Here is a 19,265-nt window from a genome sequence, read left to right as displayed (position 1 = left end):
CTGCTAGCCTGGGGTGCTGCACCCTCCTGGGACTCAAGAGGTTGTGTTGCAAGTTCTCCCTTTGATAGGCACAAAAGATAGATCCTCTTATCTCTAGGCAGAGGGAGGCACTTTGCTCTACTACTCAATGGTCTCTCCAGGGTAGCGGCATAAAGGTTGCCTTGTGAAAGAAAAGCGCCCCCTTAGCTCACTGGAGTAAAATTCCATCGCAGCCTCCTGGCTGCCAGTGTGTCCTCCAGGCTTCACCCAAGCCTTTCAACACCTCTAATAAATCTGTGATGTCCCCACAGCAGGTTTCTCTGCCGGGGATGACTTCTACCTTGTGTTTTGTTGGTGTGTGGTTTTTCTTTTGGTTTTCCAAAGACAGGGTTCCTCTGCTGTGTATTTTTTGTTTGTTTGTTTGTTTGTTTTTTGAGACAGGGTTTCCCTGTAGTTTCTAGAGCCTGTCCTGGATCTAGCTCTTGTAGACCAGGCTGGCCTCGAACTCAGAGATCCGCCTGCCTCTGCCTCCCGAGTGCTGCTCTGCTGTGTATTTTATCATGGGGCTTGATCCTCAGACTGAGATGTGGATAGAAGTTACAGTTCCTCAACTGGGTGTGGTGGCCCATGGCCCCAGAAGGTGAGGGAAGAGGCAGGCAGAACTGAGTTCAAGGCAGGCCTATTCTATATATTGAGTTCCAGGCTGCCAGGACTACATAGACCCTATCTTAAAAACAAAACAAAAAAAGTTTCTTCACTCAGAATGTATGTTATATTTAAATGTAATTTACCATGTACCAGGCAACATTAGGGATTTCTCGTTATTTAGGATAATTAATTTTTTTAAGATTTATTTATTTATTACATATACAGTGTTCTGCTTGCATGTATACTTGCAGGCCAGAAGAGGGCACCAGATCTCATTACAGATGGTTGTGAGCCACCATGTCGTTGCTGGAATTGAACTCAGGACCTCTGGAAGAGCAGTCAGTGCTCTTAGCCTCTGAGCCATCTCTCCAGCCCTAGGATAATTAATTTTCATAGCAATCTCATGTAATGTGTCCTGTTGTTACTTCTGTTTGGCATGGGAGGCAACAGAGAGGCTAAACAATTTGACTAATGATGCCCAGTAAGTACTTGGCAGAGTTGATGCTCAGAACCAAGCAGGGTGACTTCGAATTCCCTACACTTAACCATGAGCCGTACTGTCTTTAGGAGAAAGTCTGAGTAACCTCTGCTGGGCATGTTTTTTTTTTTTTTTTTTTTTTTTTTTTTTTTTTTTTTTTTTTAAGATTTGTTTATTTGTTATGTATACAGTATTCTCAGTATTCTGTCTGCATGTATGCCTGCAGGCCAGAAGAGGACACCAGATCTCATTACAGATGGTTGTGAGCCACCATGTGGTTGCTGGGAATTGAACTCAGGACCTTTGGAAGAGCAGGCAGTGCTCTTAACCGCTGAGCCATCTCTCCAGCCCCTCTGCTGGGCATGTTAACATCATGAGAAGGATATATGGCTCAAGGCAAGCCATGGGGTTTCAAGGATGGGGGTGGGGGGATGGAGGAACTCTTCAGGTGATGAAAACCCCAATGTGTCAGTTTCCCTTCTCCCTCCTTTAACAAAGTGCTGGTCTTGGTTTGTACCTGTGCATAAATATTGTCAGATGAAATGATGAAATTGCTTGGCGTTGCCTCTTTCCTGTTGCTCTAGATTTTTTGTTTGTTTGAAATAATATGGCGCCCAGGCTGATCTCAAACTCCAGTTTCAGCCTCTTGAGTGCTGTGATTATACCACTTTCTACTTGGACTGTTTTATTTTATTTATTTTATGCAGATGAGCTGTTTTGCTTGCATGCACATCTGTGTTGTGTGTGCATGCTTAGTACCTTTTGAGGCCAGAAGAGGCCACCAGATTCCCTGAAACTGGAGTTATAGGCAGCTGTGAGTTTTGGGAACCTGGGTCTCTGGAAGAACAGTCAGTGCTCTTAAATGCTGAGCCATTCTCCAGCCCTTCTGCTTGGATTTTAAAGTAAGTGTTATTTACAAAGTGCATCTTCAAGAAAACAAGCAAGCCTGGCAGTGGTGGTACACACACCTTAAATAACATTCTGGAGGCAGAGGCAGGCAGATCTCTGTGAGTTCAAGGCCAGCCTGGTCTACTGAGAGAGTTCTAGGACAGGCCCCAAAAAGCTACACAGAGAAACCCTGTCTCAGAAAAAAAAAGTGCTTCTTCATAACAACATCTACAATGTCGTCCCAAGTAAACTTTTCTCCCTAGATCCCTGCCTAGCAGACATTTCCCCTTGATTACAGCATGTAAAAACTTTTAGCCAGCACACATCTATAATACCGTCAAGGTCTGCAGAATTAAAATTAACCTTCCTTGCTAGCAATTACAGTGGTGCAGAAAACTCCTAAGGCATGACCCTCTATGAAATGTTGCTAGAGGTGGCAGTTTCCTAAACTGTTTGTCCTTCTTGTTATTAATGATCTGATAGTTGTGTAACTTTTCTTTTCTCAAAGAAAAGTTTTGGATATGTTGGGCAGTGGTGGCGCACCCCCTTTAATATAAGCACTCAGAAGGCAGAGGCAGGTGGATCTCTGAATCTCTGAGTCTGAGGCCAGTCTGATCTGCAGAGCAAGTTCTAAGAAGGTCAGACTTGTACAGAGAAACCCTGTGGGTGTGGGGGAAAGGACACGGTCTCCAACTTACTTTGATTTGACTTAAATTTTTCTTTCTTTTTTTTAATGTTTGTTTTGTTTTGAGACAAGTTCTCTCTTTATATCTCTGGCTGTCATGGAACTCACTGTGTAGACTAGGAGGACCTCAAACTATAAAGATCTGTCTGCCTCCTGAATACTGGGATTAAAGGCATGTACCACCACTCCCAGCTATAGAAAAATAAAAATAAAAATAAAAAATAAAAATATAATAGTTTTGGCTAAGATCAAGTATTATTATGGTACCCAAGTGATAACATAGTGAGTGGAATTGTACTTCAAAAATTTGAATTTTTGGTGTTTTTCAGGGCTGCAGCAGCAAGTCTCTTTTGGCTCCATGACTGGGAAGATACACAATTGTGTATTGAAATATGGCGCTAGGTAGGTTAGGTGTGTTAGATGTATTTTATTTTACAGTGATTTATTTAGATGTGATTCCATCAGGAAACAACAGAGCATCTGTATATTACTTCATGAGATTGCTCCAAACAGTTCTGCAAGGAAGGGTATGAAATCTTCATTTGGTAGAGAGGAAACAGGCATAGAGCCCTAAGGACTTTACGGCCACCCTCCTAGGGACTTTTCCCTGTGAGTAAGAGGTGTGTCCTTCCCATCTCACCTCTTTGTCATATCACAGAGTGGGGTTTTGTTTGTTTGAGACAGGGTCTCACTGAGTAGCCCAGGTTGGCTTCCAACTCACCATCCTGCTTCAACTCTATTTATTTATTTATTTATTTATTTATTTGTTTGTTTGTTTGTTATGTATATAATATTCTGTCTGTGTGTATGCCTGAAGGCCAGAAGAGGGTGCCAGACCTCTTTACAGATGGTCGTGAGACACCATGTGGTTGCTGGGAATTGAACTCAGGACCTTTGGAAGAGCAGGCAATGCTCTTAACCACTGAGCCATCTCTCCAGCCCCCCTGCTTCAACTCTTGAGTGCTGGTGGGATGGTGTATATCACTCCTTCTGCCTTCCCAAACAATTTTTAGAAAGGATTTCCTTCTCTATACATATCTATATCCATATATCTATCTTTACATCTCTCTATTTATATAAAACCAGACAAATAATGGTGAACTATAGCAGGGAAGATAAGGTATTTGCCTTCAAGCTCACGAAGAACCCTTTGTGGACTTTTATGGTCCTGATGCTGCCTGAGAGCAGTAGAGTACATCCTGGTCTTGTCATGAATGCTGGACACGGCAAAACAGAGTCTTTCCTTTACAACCACCCAGGAGGAAGGCATCACTACCACTGCCATGCCACCTAAGGAGGAATAGGCTCAGGGAAGTCCGTGACCTTATTCAGGACTGTGTTTCTAGTGGGTGGAGGAATCCGGATTGAAACCCAGGGAATTGCTCAGCACCTCTGAACTGCTGTACACCACAAGACTTACAGAGATCACATACACATTTGAATCTCTTTAAATTAGTTTCACATATGTATAATGTATGTATAATTTTTGGTGTGTGTGTTGTTTTGAGACAAAGTCCCTTGTAGCTCGATTGGCATGAAATTTCTCTGTGTGGATGATTATCTTTGATTGCTTAATCCTCCTGCCTCCACTTTTTCAGGTGCATAACACCATGCCTGTTTAGGTCTCATTCTATAGTCCAGGCTGGTCCTAAACTTGTGGCAATCCTTCTGCTTCAGCCTCCCACAGGCTGGAAATATAGAGGCATGAACTATCATGTTCTACTTTAAAAAATATAATCAATTGGGCGGCGATATGGTAGCGGGAAAAGTGCTTTCTGTTCAAGCCTGATGACTTGAGTTTTGGCCCCTGGAATCCAAAGTGGAAGTTTGAGATAGGTCACTTTTCATAGCCCTGGCTGTCCTGGAACTTACTATGTAGACCAAATCTCTCACAGAGATCCACCTGCCTCTGTTCTCCAGTGCTGGAGCTAAAGGCAGGTGTAATCACACTGGCTAAGAATCAACTCATGAGGGCTGCCCTCTGAGCTCCCACACTCACCGTGGACGGCACTCAAACGCACACGTCATATTCAAATACACAAAATAATACATTTTGAAAAACAACAAACAAACAGGGTGATGTGCTCTGGGGAGTATACACACCCTGGGAGCCAGTCACTTGTTCAATAAATCATTCTGAAAACCAAATGGGCAGGCAGATCGCTAGCTCCAGGACCTTATTGTTTAGTGAGAAGGTTTCATGCTCTGAGTCACGGCGAAGCTCCCTTTGTGTGACCCTGAACAAGGAACTTCTTATGTTCTTATTCTGTAAAACAGTGGCATCTGCTGCTGGAGAGATGGTGAAGGAGGTTCAGGAGCACTGGCTGCTCTTCCAGAGGTCCGGAGTTCAATTCGAGGCAACTACAACCACCTGTAGTAGGCTCTGATGCCCTCTTCTGGCATAAAGATGTATATACAGAGCACTTGCATACATTGAATAAATAAATAAACATTAACTAGTTAAATTAAAAAACAAACAAAAAGAACCAAAACGGTGGGATCCGACTACGGGATCTGCCACTTACATCTCTGGCAGTGTCCGGACTGCGACGGACACCCTTTCCAGGTTTTTCGCTACCGCCTGCCTGCCCGCGAGGGCGCTAGTTCCAGCCATGAGAGCGTTCGCGTTGCGAAAGCGCATGTCCCTCGCCGCACGCCGTCGTCCGCGCCGCCGCCCGCGTCCGCGGAGCCGGAGGAGGCGGAGCTGGTTCGTCCCGGCTCCAGAGCGGAGCGGCCGCCGAGGAGGCGGTGTGGCGAGTCAGGGCGGCCGAGGATCGGGCGCAGAGGCCTGAGAGGCTGGCAGGAGACGGCGGTAGCACAGGGAGAGCGGCGCCACGGGCTGGGCGCTCCCGGCGTGAGGCGTGCGCTCCATGCGTGCGGGCCGAGTGCGGCCCCTGCGAGCCTCCAACATGAAGAAAGACGTGCGGATCCTGCTAGTGGGAGAACGTGAGTCCGCGCCCTGCCCGGCCTCGCAGCCCGGGTGCCCCCTCGAAGCCTGCTAGCCCCTCCAACTCATCCCTTCCCAGGGCTGTGCCCTGTCCCCTCGGTGCTCCTCTCAGGCCTTGGTCCCTAACGCCCGACTCTTCCGCTGTCAAGGTTCTCGCCTTCGCCTCCCCGAGTCCTTTCCTCTTGGGCCTCGGCGTTTCTCGGGCCACCTCCTGTCGGACCCTCTGGTCGCCTGTCAGTCTCTGACTGCCAGGCAGATGTTGGAACAGGCCGACTGAGCACTTGGGACTGCGGGAACAGGCTCACAGGGACACTAGGGGGAGGAGGAGTGCAGAATTAGGCGACTTGTGGACAAGGTCAGGTTTCTGGAATTTTTTTTTTCACTTGCTGCCTTCCCTGCTACTGTGCATGGGCATTAAGAGAGAGCGCTGAGTTGCTCGAGTAGCGCGGTAGCAGAGCTCTAGCTACGTACAGAAAGATCTGGGTTCCGTCACCGGCACAAGGGAGGAAAAAGACAAGGCAGTTTAAGATAGCGGTTTTGTTTTTTTTAATTTATTTTTTTTCTTTTGCTTTTACCGTTTGCCATTCTTGTGCCTTGCGTTGGACTAACTCCTGGTAGTCGCGATATTTCTACAAAAATTGACTCGCAACTTCAAGTTAATACGAGCGAGTACTCAGTGAGTGGTACTTAACCAGGGAGGGACCTTTAGTTGAGGCAATTGTTACCCTAAAAGTCTTAATTTTCGCCCTTGTTAGCCATTCCATAGTTATGTGGTATTTTGTGAACAAGAGCAGGTATATAAGACAGCAAAATATATCCACGTGTATCCAAAACTCCCTAGGGATTGTTAGGTTTTAGTTTTTGTGGGTAAAAGAAAGCAACACAGACAACAAATACAGCGCCTTTGCTGACATGAAGACAGTACAGCAGGGATTCCTGCTCTCAGTCATGGGAACTAAAATTAAAAAGAAGGCTACAGAGGACTTGTAGTGGTTTAAAAGCTCATTAGGTAATGTTTGCCATTGCTGATTTGCGGCCGGTTATTCTAAGCCCCATTACCTTTGGAGTAGCCTCTATAGGTCACTGTGATACACTCCAAAGGAGAAAAGTGCACGTACACATTAAAAAAAAAGTATTTTTGTTTTGTTGTGTTTTAACTTGGGGTAGGGGTGTGCTCTTGGAATTCAGACAGCGGGAGTCCGAAATCCTAGAGCTTGAGTTACAGGTGCTTTGAGCCACCCTACTGGGTGCTGAGACCTGAAGTTGGGTCCCAAGTTCTTATGCACTCCAGTCCCAAGTCTGCACATTTTTACTATGGTTATAGTGTTCTTTGAGAAGCCTACTGTGGTGGCTCATGTCTGTAACTCCAGGACTTGGAAGAATTAAGGCAGGAGCATTGCTGTGAGTTCGGTGCCAACCTGGTCTACCTAGAGAGTTCTAAGCCAGTCTGGGCACGGTGGGCCTCACACAGGAGTGGGGGTGCATGACTATGATGATGGACTATTTCCTCATGTAGCTGTAGTTTTTTTTTTTTGTTTGTTTGTTTGTTTGTTTTCGACAACACTGTAGTCAGAATTTGGAAGTAAGCTTAGCTAAGCATAGTGTGCTTTTTGGATTTCAGTTTTGATCTTTAGATTTTATTTATAATATCTTAATCTGTATTTTGCATCAAGTTCTCTGATAGTAAAGGAAGGCATTATTTAAAGTATGATTGATGCTGATACATTTGGGGCAAAATACGGGGAAGTGAGCCGCTGAAACCTTAATTGTATTTTATAAAAGTCTGGTACTTTTTTTTTTTTTTAATGTGTTTTTAAGAAAGATAGGTATGTGTTTTAGATTTAGTATTGAGTATAGGAATTAATTATATAGCATTAATGTACAAACTGTCCAAATAGAAACACCATACATCTGTAATATCCCTTGTCACTCTTAGGACATTTGTATTAAACTTTAACAGTGTTATTTAGGAATATGCAGAAGTTTAAAATTTGTTAGAAAAGTACTTTATTTAATAATGAAAGCAAACCAGAGAACTACGTATGAGTTTTCTGATCATAGGAAGAAACTTGATATAAGAGAAAGCTTTCAGTGGTGCCGCACGCCTTTAGTCCCAACACTTGAGAAGCAGAGGCAGGTGGATCTCTGTGAGTTCGAGGCCAGCCTGGTCTACAAGAGCTAGTTCCAGATTAGGCACCAAAGCTATACAGAGAAACCCTGTCTCGAAAAACAGGAGAGAGAGAGAGAGAGAGAGAGAGAGAGAGAGAGGAGTATTCCCCACCTAAAAGAGTGATACCAATCATGCTAATGGCACACATCTGTCTGTATCCCATTACTCAGGAGTCTGAAGCAGGAGGATATAGCAAATGAAAAATTTAAAATGGTTAGGGTATATAGCTTAGTGGTAGCGCATTTGCCTGACATAAATGAGGCCCTCAGTTCAGTCTCCAAGTAGGAGAAGGTTACTACCAAAACTTAGGCCATCTACTATTAAGAAAACAAACTGTAGCCGGTGTGGTGGCACTTTTTTTTTTTTTCGAGACAGGGTTTCTCTAGGTAGCCTTGGTACCTAGGTAACCTGAAACTCATTCTGTAAACCAGGCCGACCTCAAACTCACAGAGATCCACCTGACTCTGCCTCCCGAGTGCTGGGATTAAAGGTGTGTGCATCACCACTGCCCAGCTGTGGTGGCACTTTTTAATGTGCCTTTTAATCCCAGATCTTGGGAGGCAGAGGCAGGCCGATATCTGAGTTGAAGCCAGTCTGGTTTACAGAGGGAATCTTAGAGTAGCCAGGGCTACACAGAGAAACTCTGTCTCAAAAAACCTTAAGCAACCAAACAACAGCCTCTCCTTTTGTCCTCCCATCTCCTTCCTTTTTCATTTGAAATAAAGTATTAAATTTGCTAGGCTGCCTGCCTTGAACTTTTGACCCTCCAGTTGTCCTGCCGAGAGCTGGGATTATTGGTTTATGCCACCTTCTTAGTTTATGCTGAGCTTGCTGTTATAGCACTCAAGTGAGGTTCTCAGCCCTTGTATACATATATTTTCAAATTTTAATGTTCCAAGTATAGTTATACTCAATTGATTGTAGGATTTCAGTTATTTTAATGGCTGGTATTTGGTAGGGAAATCCTTTTAAACCTTATTTTTCTTTCTTTTTTTTTTCCCCTTCTTATTATTTTTCCTTTTAAGACAGATTTCTCTGTGTGTAGCACTGGCTGTCCTCAAACCTGGAGATACACCTGCCTCTGCCTAGTGAGTGCTGGGATTAAAGGTGTGTGCTGCTACCATCTAGCCTAAACCTTACTTTTAAAATTTACTTCTTACATTTGTTTATTTGTGTGTACGTAAGTCTGAGCACAATTTACAGGATTTGTTCTCTCCTTCCACCATGTGGGTTCTGGGGACTGAGCTTTGGTAGTTGGGCCAGTGTCCTTCTCTGCTGAGCAGTCTCACAGGCCCTTCTTTTGAGATTCCTCTAGTGTTAGAAAAAAGCGGTTAGGATTTAATCTTTTAATGTTTATTTAAGCATATCTAGTTTCCAGTTGCTTTAAGGTAGTTGGGAGTGGAGGAGGCAAAGAGAAAGAAGCATCTGTTCTTTCTGGTATTGTGGATTTCAAGTCTATTCTTTTGTGTGGATCTGTTACTTTATATACCTGTCAGTCTCTGAACCAGGCAGTGGCAACTTCATTCACCATTGCTCCGAAATGGTGAATGGTTTCTTTTTTTTTTAATATTTATTTTTATTATGTATATAATATTCTGTCTGTGTGTATGTCTGCAGGCCAGAAGAGGGCACCAGACCTCATTACAGATGGTTGGGAGCCACCATGTGGTTGCTGGGAATTGAACTCAGGACCTTTGGAAGAGCAGACAATGCTCTTAACCGCTGAGCCATCTCTCCAGCCCATGAATGGTTTCAATATTGTGTTGTCGCAGACATCCTGCTGCACTTTTGAGGTGGAAAGGGTATTTTCTTGGCCCATCCATCCATCTATCTATCTTGGTTTTTCAAGACAGGGTTTCTCTGTGTAGGTTTGGAGCCTGTTCTGGAACTCGCTCTGTAAACCAGGTTGGCCTCTAACTCACAGAAATCTGGCTGCCTCTGCCTCCCAAGTGCTGGGATTAAAGGCGTGCGCCACTGCTGCCTGGCTTCTTGGCCCATTTATGATCCATCTAGGCATCATGCTAACTAACTGCTTTCTACTTAGTGAAAAGATGAAGGAACTTAGGCTGTCTGTAAAATCTTTTTTTTTTTTTTTTTTTTTTTTTTTGGTTTTTTGAGACAGGGTTTCTCTGTAGCTTTAGAGCCTGTCCTGGAGCTAGCTCTTGTAGACCAGGCTGGTCTCGAACTCACAGAGATCCGCCTGCCTCTGCCTCCCGAGTGCTGGGATTAAAGGCGTGCGCCACCACCGCCCGGCTGTCTGTAAAATCTTAAGGCATATTGTTTGCAGAGAATGACAAGGTATTTTAAATGTTATCTATGTCATATCTTAATTATTGCTTATCAAATACCATTCAGATCAGATCAAAAGTAAATTACTATTATCACAAAACATATTCCTAAAAGTCTTTAAAAGTGCACTCACAGCCGGGCGTACCATTTGTGAGGCAGAGACAGGTGGATATCTGTGAGTTTGAGTCCATCTTAGTCTACAGAGTGAGTTCTAGGACAGCCAGTGTTATACAGAGAAACCCTTCTCAAGAAACACACACAGATATACAATATTCACTTGCCTAGCATGATTAAGGCCCTAGGTTATGAATTGTAATGTAAACATCTGATATGCAGGCTATCACCCCTGTGAAAACATTGTTAGGCCCCAAAAGGGATTGAGACCCACAGGTTGAGAAGCACTGATTTAGGAGGACACCTTGTAAGGTTAATGATATATTCTGTATAGTCTGAAGAATGATCTATAATTGCCATACATTGGGTTGTGAATGATTGAGTTAGGTATATAGTAAGTCAAAGTAAAAAGAATAAATAGTGACAGGTAAGTTGATAGGTGATAGACAGTAAAAGGTCCTCACAGCGAATGCACAAAACATCTAGTAGAGACTGACCTGGGCTCTGGAGAGATGACTGAATGGTTAAGAGCAATTGCTCTTCCAGTGAACCTGGATTCCTTTCACAGCACCGGCATGGTGGCCTATATCCATCTGCAATTCCAATTCCAGAGGATCCATTGCCGCCTTTATGGGCACCAAGTGCACACATGGTACACAGAAATACATGCAAACAAGATACCCCTACACATAAAATATAAATAAATAAATCTAAGAATTAAAAAAAAATCTGACTATGAAAGCCCTAGTCAGCTAGAGTTCAAGATAGAGGGAATCCCAGGCAGAGCAGAGTGTCCCCTGGGTTGTGGCTTCCAAGTGAAATAGCAAATATCAGCAAAAAGGTAAATTTTACAATTTTAGAATCTACAAGTGCCCAGAAGAAGTCGACTGGGGAAGGTCCTTTAAGCTGTAGTTCCTTATTGAGAGTTCTGTCCACGAATGAGCTTCCCTTGGCTGGTAGGACTTCTGGCTTCTGTTGCTTATGGCAAGCACTTTTTTTTTTTTTTTTTTTTTTTTTTTTTTTTTTTTTTTTTTTTTTTTTTTCGTGAGACAGGGTTTCCCTGTAGTTTCTAGAGCCTGTCCTGGAACTAGCTCTTGTAGACCAGGCTGGCCTCGAACTCAGAGATCCGCCTACCTCTGCCTCCTGAGTGCTGGGATTAAAGGCGTAAGTCATCACCGCCCGGCTGGCAAGCACTTTTATATCATGGGATAAGTGATAATAACCTCTGTTGGAAATTATTCACCTTTTAACTATTCTTTTTTTTTTTTTTTTTTTTTTTTTTTTTTGAGACAGGGTTTCTCTGTAGCTTTGGAGCCTGTCCTGGAACTAGCTCTTGTAGACCAGGCTGGCCTTGAATTTACAGAGATCCGCCTCCCTCTGCCTCCTGAGTGTTGGGATTCAAGGTGTAAGCCACCACCACCCAGCTTTTTAACTATTCTTGAGGGCACAATAATTTTACTCTTGGTCTGGGGCTGTTTTGCTATTCCCTCTTCTATCTCCAGACAAAACAAAACAAAACCTTGGTGGGCACTGTAGGACAAATGTATTTGGGTTTGAAATGGGGGTGAGAAGCAACCCTGTTTCCAGAATTAGGTTCTCAATGATCTCAAATAAGACATAACAGCTTAGCAATACAGCCTACATTATAGGATGTTTGCACAAGGTCTTCTGTGCTTCATGAAGAATATATTTTGTTTATAGAAAGATTCTTTCTGTGTCACTGACACCTATGAATCAAAATCCACCCTTAAAGGGTTGGTAAAGGCTGGGCGGTGGTGGCGCACGCCTTTAATCCCAGCACTCGGGAGGCAGAGGCAGACGGATCTCTGTGAGTTCGAGGCCAGCCTGGTCTACAAGAGCTAGTTCCAGGACAGGCTCCAAAGCCACAGAGAAACTCTGTCTCAAAAAACCAAAAAAAAAAAAAAAAAAAAAAAAAAAAAAAAAAAAAAAAAGGTTGGTAAAGTGCCTATCACTGAAGCATGAGAACCTGAACTCCTGAACTTCGATCCCCAACACCTACCTTAAAAAGCAGGACATGGGACTGAAGAGATGGCTCAGTGGGTAAGAGCTCTGGCTGCTCTTCCAGAGGATCTGGGTTTGGGTCCCAGCACCAACAAGGTGGCTCAAACCTTCAGTTAGGGAATCTCCCTCCCTTTCTCCCTTCCTCTCCCTCTCCCTCTTCCTCTCCCTCCCTCCTTTCCTTCCCCCCCTCTCTCTTTAAGACAGGGTTTCTCTGTGTAGCCCTGGCTATCTTGGAACTCACTCTGCAGACCAGCAGTCTGGCCTCGAGGTCACAGAGATTCTGCCTCCCAAGTGCAGGTACTAAAGGCGTGCATCATCACCTCTGGCTAGAATAATTTTCTTACTTTTTTTTTAAAAAAATATTTTTATTTTATGTGCATTGGTGTTTTGCCTACATGTATGTCTGTGTGAAGGTGTCAGGTCCCCTGGAACTAGAGTTACAGACAGGTTGGAACTGCCATGTAGGTGATGGGAATTAAACCTGGGTCCTTTGGAAGAGCAGCCAGTGCTCTTAAGCACTGAGCCATCTCTCCAGCTTCCTAGGATAGTTTTCTTAAAAAGTCAGACCAGCCACGATAGCTTATGGGGCAAAGGTCCTTGCTACCAACTCTCACAACCTGAGTTCAGTCCCTGGACCCACATGGTGGAAGGAGAGAACCAACTCATGAAAGCTGTCTCATGACCTTTACACACGCACTGTGGCAGTATGTGCACTTCGGAGTGCTCAAATATGTGCACACCCCTCCCCCTACTCTCTAACTGTTTGCTCTTCAGGTACTACCTGCACTGTGTTGGTCAGACTTGGAGAGAGGTAGATTATAGGTGTGGTCATTTGTTCTCCAGGCCATCACCTACCTAAGATCAGTGAACTAACTCTGTAGACCAGGTTGGCTTCCAGCTCACAGAGATCCACCTGCCTCTGCCTCCTGAGGGCTGGGAACTAAAGGTGTGTAGCTACACCATCACATTTGGGTAAACCAACATACCTTTAATTGTTCCTTGGGAACAACATAATTACCCCCTCCCTTCCTTTCTTCCTCCCTCCTTTTGAGAGAAACTATTACTTTGTAGCCCAGGTTTGTTTGGAAAGCTTATGTAGGTCAGACTGGCATCATATCCATGGCCATTCTTCTGCTTTAGTCTCCCATTATGGGGAAAAATCTTTGCTGGTATTATTTTTCTGAATGCTGAAAGTTGCTAGTTAATAAGTATAACTGCATAGTTGCCTTTCTCCCCACTCCCTACTTTTATTCTTTCTGATTACAGTTGTTTAGGAAGAGGCTTTTTGTTTGTTTGTTTGTTTATTGAGGCAGGGTTTTCTTTGAGTAGTCCTGACTGTCATGCAACTTTCTCTGTAGACCAGGCTAGCTTTGAACTCACAGAGTTCCACCTGCCTGTGCCTCCCAAGTGCTGGGATTAAAGGTGTGCACCACCACTACCTGGTCTGAACTGAGATTTCTTAATAAAGAAACACAAGATGAAAAGAACCATTTCTTTTGTCAATTGAAGGTGTTTGTTAGCAAGGAAATTAGCCAATATGGCTAGAAGGGTGATAATTAGAACGGCAGAATGGTTACTTCTCCTTCATAAATATTAGGAATTTTCTGTCCTTTGGAACTAGACATTCAAAAGATCTGATAAAAAGACAGAAATTTCAAACCTAGATAAATCTAGATAATTTGTTCTGTATTATATTTTCCCAAGGATGACCTTTTTAGAAGCATGTAGTCTCAGACAGGTGGTGTGCTGTAATGAATTAGATGAGAGGCCTCTGTCTTTCAGAATAATTTTGACCTTGCATTTTATAAATCACTGAACTATTTCTTAGGCAAAGTAGAATAGAGAACATTAGATAGTTGGCTAACAAAAGATAATTTTTATCCTTTGTATTATGTTAAATATTTATATCAAATAAGCTTACATTGCAGTTTATATATTGGTTATAACATTTTATTTGTAATACATTGTTATAAATTTTATTATAAATATATTTTATGTAATATGCTATAATCTTTATAGCAAATATAAATTTTAACTAGTATAATATATTTAAAGAATTGAGGGTTTCTTTTCCTCATGGAAATGTTTCTCGAGAAGTTGAAAGAAAAAAGTTTTATTTATTTTTGAGACAGAGTCTCATTGTGTAACTCTAGTTGACCTGAAACTCCCTATGTAGACCACTAGACTCAAAGAGATCCTCCTGCCTCTGCCTCTTAAGTATTGTGATTAAAAGTGTGCAATCGTGTTTGGCTCAAAATGGAATTTTTATAACGTAGTGAGTTAAATTGTTTTCTAGATGAGGTAGGATGTAAGCAAATAAATAAAATCACACTCTGAGAAGTGGTAACAAATGACTTTAATTGAATTAGCCACACCCCTTGGGCGCGATGTCTTGTGTGTGTGTGTCTTCAAGCACCAGTGAAGTTGTTTGATTGTCTTCTTCACTCCCCAGTGTCTCCTTTGCTGTGTTAGAGGCTATGAATGTCTACTCACCAAATGGCCAACTCATTAGAATTACCTTCTTCCTAGTCACGGCTGCGTTCTTTCCCTCAGACCCACTGCTCCCCTGTGAGTTCCAGAATAGAGAGAACAGCACTATGAGGAAATAGGGCAGTCCTGGCTTCCTCAACAGCAGCAGGCTCCTCTCAAGCTACAGATCTGTGACTAGACGTTCATAGTGAGGGATGCTGTACTGAAAAGCAAATAGTCCCTGCTCTTAAGCATTTCTAGAAATAGCAGCTGGTGAGAAATATCCCGTTTTTATCAAGTCTAGAACTCCCTCAGGAGCTCACTGTTGAGATGTTGGAGGCTTTCTGGATCTTACACAGATGCAGTACTCTTAGGAATGTACACTTTTATTGATTTATTGATTTATTTTCTTAATTATTTTGTTTCTTGAGACAGGGTTTCTCTGCGAAACAGTCCTGGCTGTCCTGGAACTTGCTCTGTAGACCAATCTGGCCTTGAACTCACAGAGATCTGCTTGCCTGCCTCTGCCTCCCAAGTGCTGGTACCTCACTCTTCCCTATTTAAAAAAAATGCATATTTCTTAGCTGGGTTTTGGTGGTAAAGGCCAGCCTGGTCTACAGAGTGAGTTTCAGGACAGCCAGGACTGTTTCACAGACAAACTTTGTCTTAAAAACAAAATGTAGCCGGGTGGTCGTGGCGCACGCCTTTAATCCCAGCCTGGTCTACAAGAGCTAGTTCCAGGACAGGCTCCAAAGCTACAGGGAAACCCTATCTCGAAAAAAAGAAGTAAATCATTTCTTGAGTATATACAGTAGCACATTCCAGTAATCCCAGTAAGTCCAGTAAACCCAGGAGGCAAGTGGCAGGATTGTTGCAAATTTGAGGCCCTTCTGATCTATATATTGAGTTCGAGGCCAGTCATAATCCCCAAACCAAGCAAAAGAATGTATGTGTCTTCAGAACATCAACAGATATTTTTTTCTTCCTAGAAGCCAAATTTCTGATTTTTTCCATTTATTTATTTGTTTGTTTGTTTGTTTTTTGTTTTTGTTTGTTTTTACGTTTTTTCCTTTCGTTTGAGACGGTTTCTCTGTAGTCCTGGCTGTCCTGGAACTCCATCTATAGACCAGGCTGGCCTCAAACTCACAGAGATCTACCTGCCTCTGCCTCCTGAGCGCTGGGATTAAATGTGTGAGCTACCACCCAGTTTATTTTAGATTTTGGTGGGAATAAACACGTTTTTCTTTTTAAATGGCCCTTCCTTCCTCCCCTCCCAGAGTCTTGTACATGTTAAGCCATTTATCTACCACTGACTTATACCATAGACACAGACAAGTTTTTTGAGGTCTTGTTTACAGATTTGAGAAGCGGGTCTCTTTTTTGCTTCCTTTCCTCTCTGCTCCCCCACCCCCCTCTATTTTTATTTTTATTTTTTTTTTTTTTTTTTTTTTTTTTGGTTTTTCGAGACAGGGTTTCCCTGTAGTTTCTAGAGCCTGTCCTGGAACTAGCTCTTGTAGACCAGGCTGGCCTCGAACTCAGAGATCCGCCTGCCTCTGCCTCCCGAGTGCTGGGATTAAAGGCGTGCGCCACCACCGCCCGGCTTCCCCCTCTATTTTTAAATAGAGGTGTGGAACATAGTGCTTGGTCCCTCTTTTATGACAGTTTGATTTGTCTTATTTAATAAGTTTTTCATATTATTTCCATGTAGTTTGTAAGATTAAGTTCATATGTAGACAATCATGTAAATAATTATCAAATGAACAAGAGATGTATCTCGGAAAGCAGAAGTGTATGTTTTTCCAGTGTTTCTTAGTTTGAGGAAAACAAACAGTTCAAGGAGACACGTGGTACTAGACATGTGGTACTAGAGTTCTTGGATACAAGATTTGTTGTTCTCTCGTCTTTTTATTTTGTTTTTTGTTGGAGACAGGGTTTATCTGTGTAACAGCTCTGGCTGTTCTGGAGCTCATTTTGTAGACCAGGCTGGCCTTGGATTTACAGAGTTTCACCTGCTTCTACCTCCTGAATGCTGGGATTAAAGGCATATGCCACCAATAATTGATTTTTTTTCCTCCCAGTTTTTTTGAGGCATATTTTACTTTGAAAAACATAAACCTCTCATGCCCTCTGCATTCTAATACCAATTTTTGTTATCAGCTGTGGTGTCCTGAAAAATTCTATAGTGGTGTATTATTTGTGTTTTAATAAAGCTTGCCTGAAAATCAGAGGGCAAAGCAGCCACATTAGTCAGCTGTACAAGGCCAGGGAGTGGTGACACACTTCAAGGCCACCCTGGAGGTGATCCCAGCACTCTGGAGATGGGAGGAGTACTTGGAGGACTGCCCAAGAGTTTCATACTAACTTGGGCAATATAGTCGGTCTCCTTTAATATCAGTGAGAAAAATTTAACAGAATTTCAATGCAAAATAAGAAACCACATCAGGGATGGTAGTTTATACTGCTGTGTAAAACAGTGTTAACTTTATGAATGATTAAAGCCAGTTAAGATGTAATCTTTTTAAAGGAAGGCACACAGTGACATTATGCAAAGTGTTGTGAACACCTAAGACACATAGAAGTACTACTGAAGTACCTGCTGGGTAGGCCTAGGTGTTATTCTTTCATAAAGATGCCGTGGTGGGGACTGGTCCCCCAAGCCTCAGCGAGTCCCCTTGTCAGCGGTGGGTGAGAGACAGACAGATATGCCAGAGAGAATTTGGGTAGAGAGTTTATTTAGTGGGTTATGGAGGGGGAAGGGGAGAAGGGAGAAGAAGAGAGAGAGGCAGAGAGACGCCAGAAGTTACCTCTTCCAAGAGGGACGAGAGAGAGAGAGAGAGAGAGAGAGAGAGAGAGAGAGAGAGAGAGAGAGAGAGAGAGAGAGAGAGAGCGCACGCGCGTGCGCGAGCACATGCCCACACCCACACCCATGCAAATGGGGTTGGGGGGGATGGGGGATAGGGAGTGGGAGGGCTTGTCTCTTAAAGGGACAGGGTACCCAGGTGACAGGCTTGCCCAGTAGATCATAACACTAGGGAAATAGCTCATAGGCAGTGTACTTGCCTAGCATTTGAGAGGCCTAGTGTTTGATCTGAACACAAACAAATTCCATACACACAAGAAGACATATTTGTTGAAGACATAAAAGAAGGTATCTAATTTGTCAAATTTAAGATCAATTTGTGTTCATATCTGTAAAGCTATAATTTGTCAATTTTTACCACTAAAATAACTTAAAAGTATTACTTATTTGGCAGTTTTTAGTAGCATGGTGACAAATACCTTTAGTTTCAGGAATCAGGAGTCAGAGTCAGGGTGATTTCTATGGCCAAGGCCACCTGGTTTACATAGAGGGTTCCAGGACAGCTGGAGTCACATAATGAGACCCTGTCTCAAAAGAAAGAAAGAAATTCAAGTTTGTTCTAAGCTACATACACATTGTGAGTTCAAGGCCAGCCTAGGCTACATGAAACTATCTCAAAACAAGAAATGCTTTCATTTGGTTTTTTTGTTTGTTTGTTTGTTTTGTTTTTTTTGTTTGTTTTTTGTTTTTTTCGAGACAGGGTTTCTCTGTAGCTTTGGAGCCTGTCCTGGAACTAGCTATTGTAGACCAGGCTGGCCTCAAACTCACAGAGATCTGCCTGCTTCTGCCTCCCGAGTGCTGGGATTAAAGGCGTTCGCTGCCACCGCCCAGCAATACTTTCAGTTTTAAAGACATGATAGCCATTTTTTTCATTTTCTATAAATGATAGTACTGAATAAGATCAGTATATTGTATAGTGGTACTATGTTGGTGGTTAATTTCCTATCTCTGATGTGGTAGTTTATCTACATAGAAGAATAAACTTACCTTTGGGAAATACATACTAAGATACAATTATTGGTGCTGGAGAGATAGCTGAGGGGTTAAGAGCACTGGCTACTACTCTTCCAGAGGTCTTGAGTTCAATTCCCAGCAACCATATGGTGGTTCACAACATCTGTAATGGTATCTGATGCCCTCTTCTGGCCTGCAGGGATACATGCAGACAGAGCACTCATACTCCCCCTCCCAAAAGATAGAATTATTCTCAAACGGTCCTGTGTCTGCTTCTAACCATTCATTATTTGGTAAGCTTATGTGATGTAGTAGTTACAGATACTGCTAGAATATGAGTGAAACAGATAAAGGATAATGCACACACAATAGTGTAAAATGTTATATGTTATGTGGGAAATTTGGATTAAGAGATTCAGCATGCTGTTTAAGCACTTCAAAAACTGAGGCAGGTAGAATGTTGTGCGTTTGAAATCAGCCTAGTTTACACTTTGAGGCCCTTTCAATGGGAGGGAAAAAAACCAAACCTGTGAGATGGTTCGGTGAGTCAAGGGTCTGACACCAACCCTGAAGACTTAAGACCCATTTCTGGGACCCACATGGTGGATCTCCATTCCCAGGTCTTAGCTCAGTTGTGCTCATACACAGATGCATACAGATACATAAATAAATTTTAAAAAATTAGACACAAATTGTTGTAGGAAATTATTTTCCATAAATCTGAACTTTTCTCAAATTGATTGAAAAAGTAAGCAAAGCAAA

At 42.8% G+C, this 19,265-nt stretch overlaps 1 protein-coding gene across 4 annotated transcripts in view; it reads left to right on the top strand.

Moving 5' to 3' along the window:
- Window positions 1-5,374: 5,374 nt before the first annotated feature.
- Rhot1 (ras homolog family member T1) overlaps window positions 5,375-19,265 on the top strand; it is a 75,637-nt gene continuing 61,746 nt past the window's right edge. For 3 of the 4 annotated variants that reach the window (XM_038325589.2, XM_038325590.2, XM_038325588.2), the window contains exon 1: window positions 5,375-5,624. In XM_038325589.2, the coding sequence (XP_038181517.1) occupies window positions 5,549-5,624 (76 nt within the window). In that variant the 5' untranslated portion in view covers window positions 5,375-5,548. The remainder of the gene's footprint in view (window positions 5,625-19,265) is intronic. The other variant, XM_038325591.2, reaches the window with a different exon arrangement.

This window comes from Arvicola amphibius, chromosome 4 (assembly GCF_903992535.2).
Source record: "Arvicola amphibius chromosome 4, mArvAmp1.2, whole genome shotgun sequence".
NCBI classification, from domain to species: Eukaryota; Metazoa; Chordata; class Mammalia; order Rodentia; family Cricetidae; genus Arvicola; species Arvicola amphibius.
Note: the sequence above shows the minus strand (reverse complement) of the source record. Positions and strands in the feature narration are given on the sequence as shown.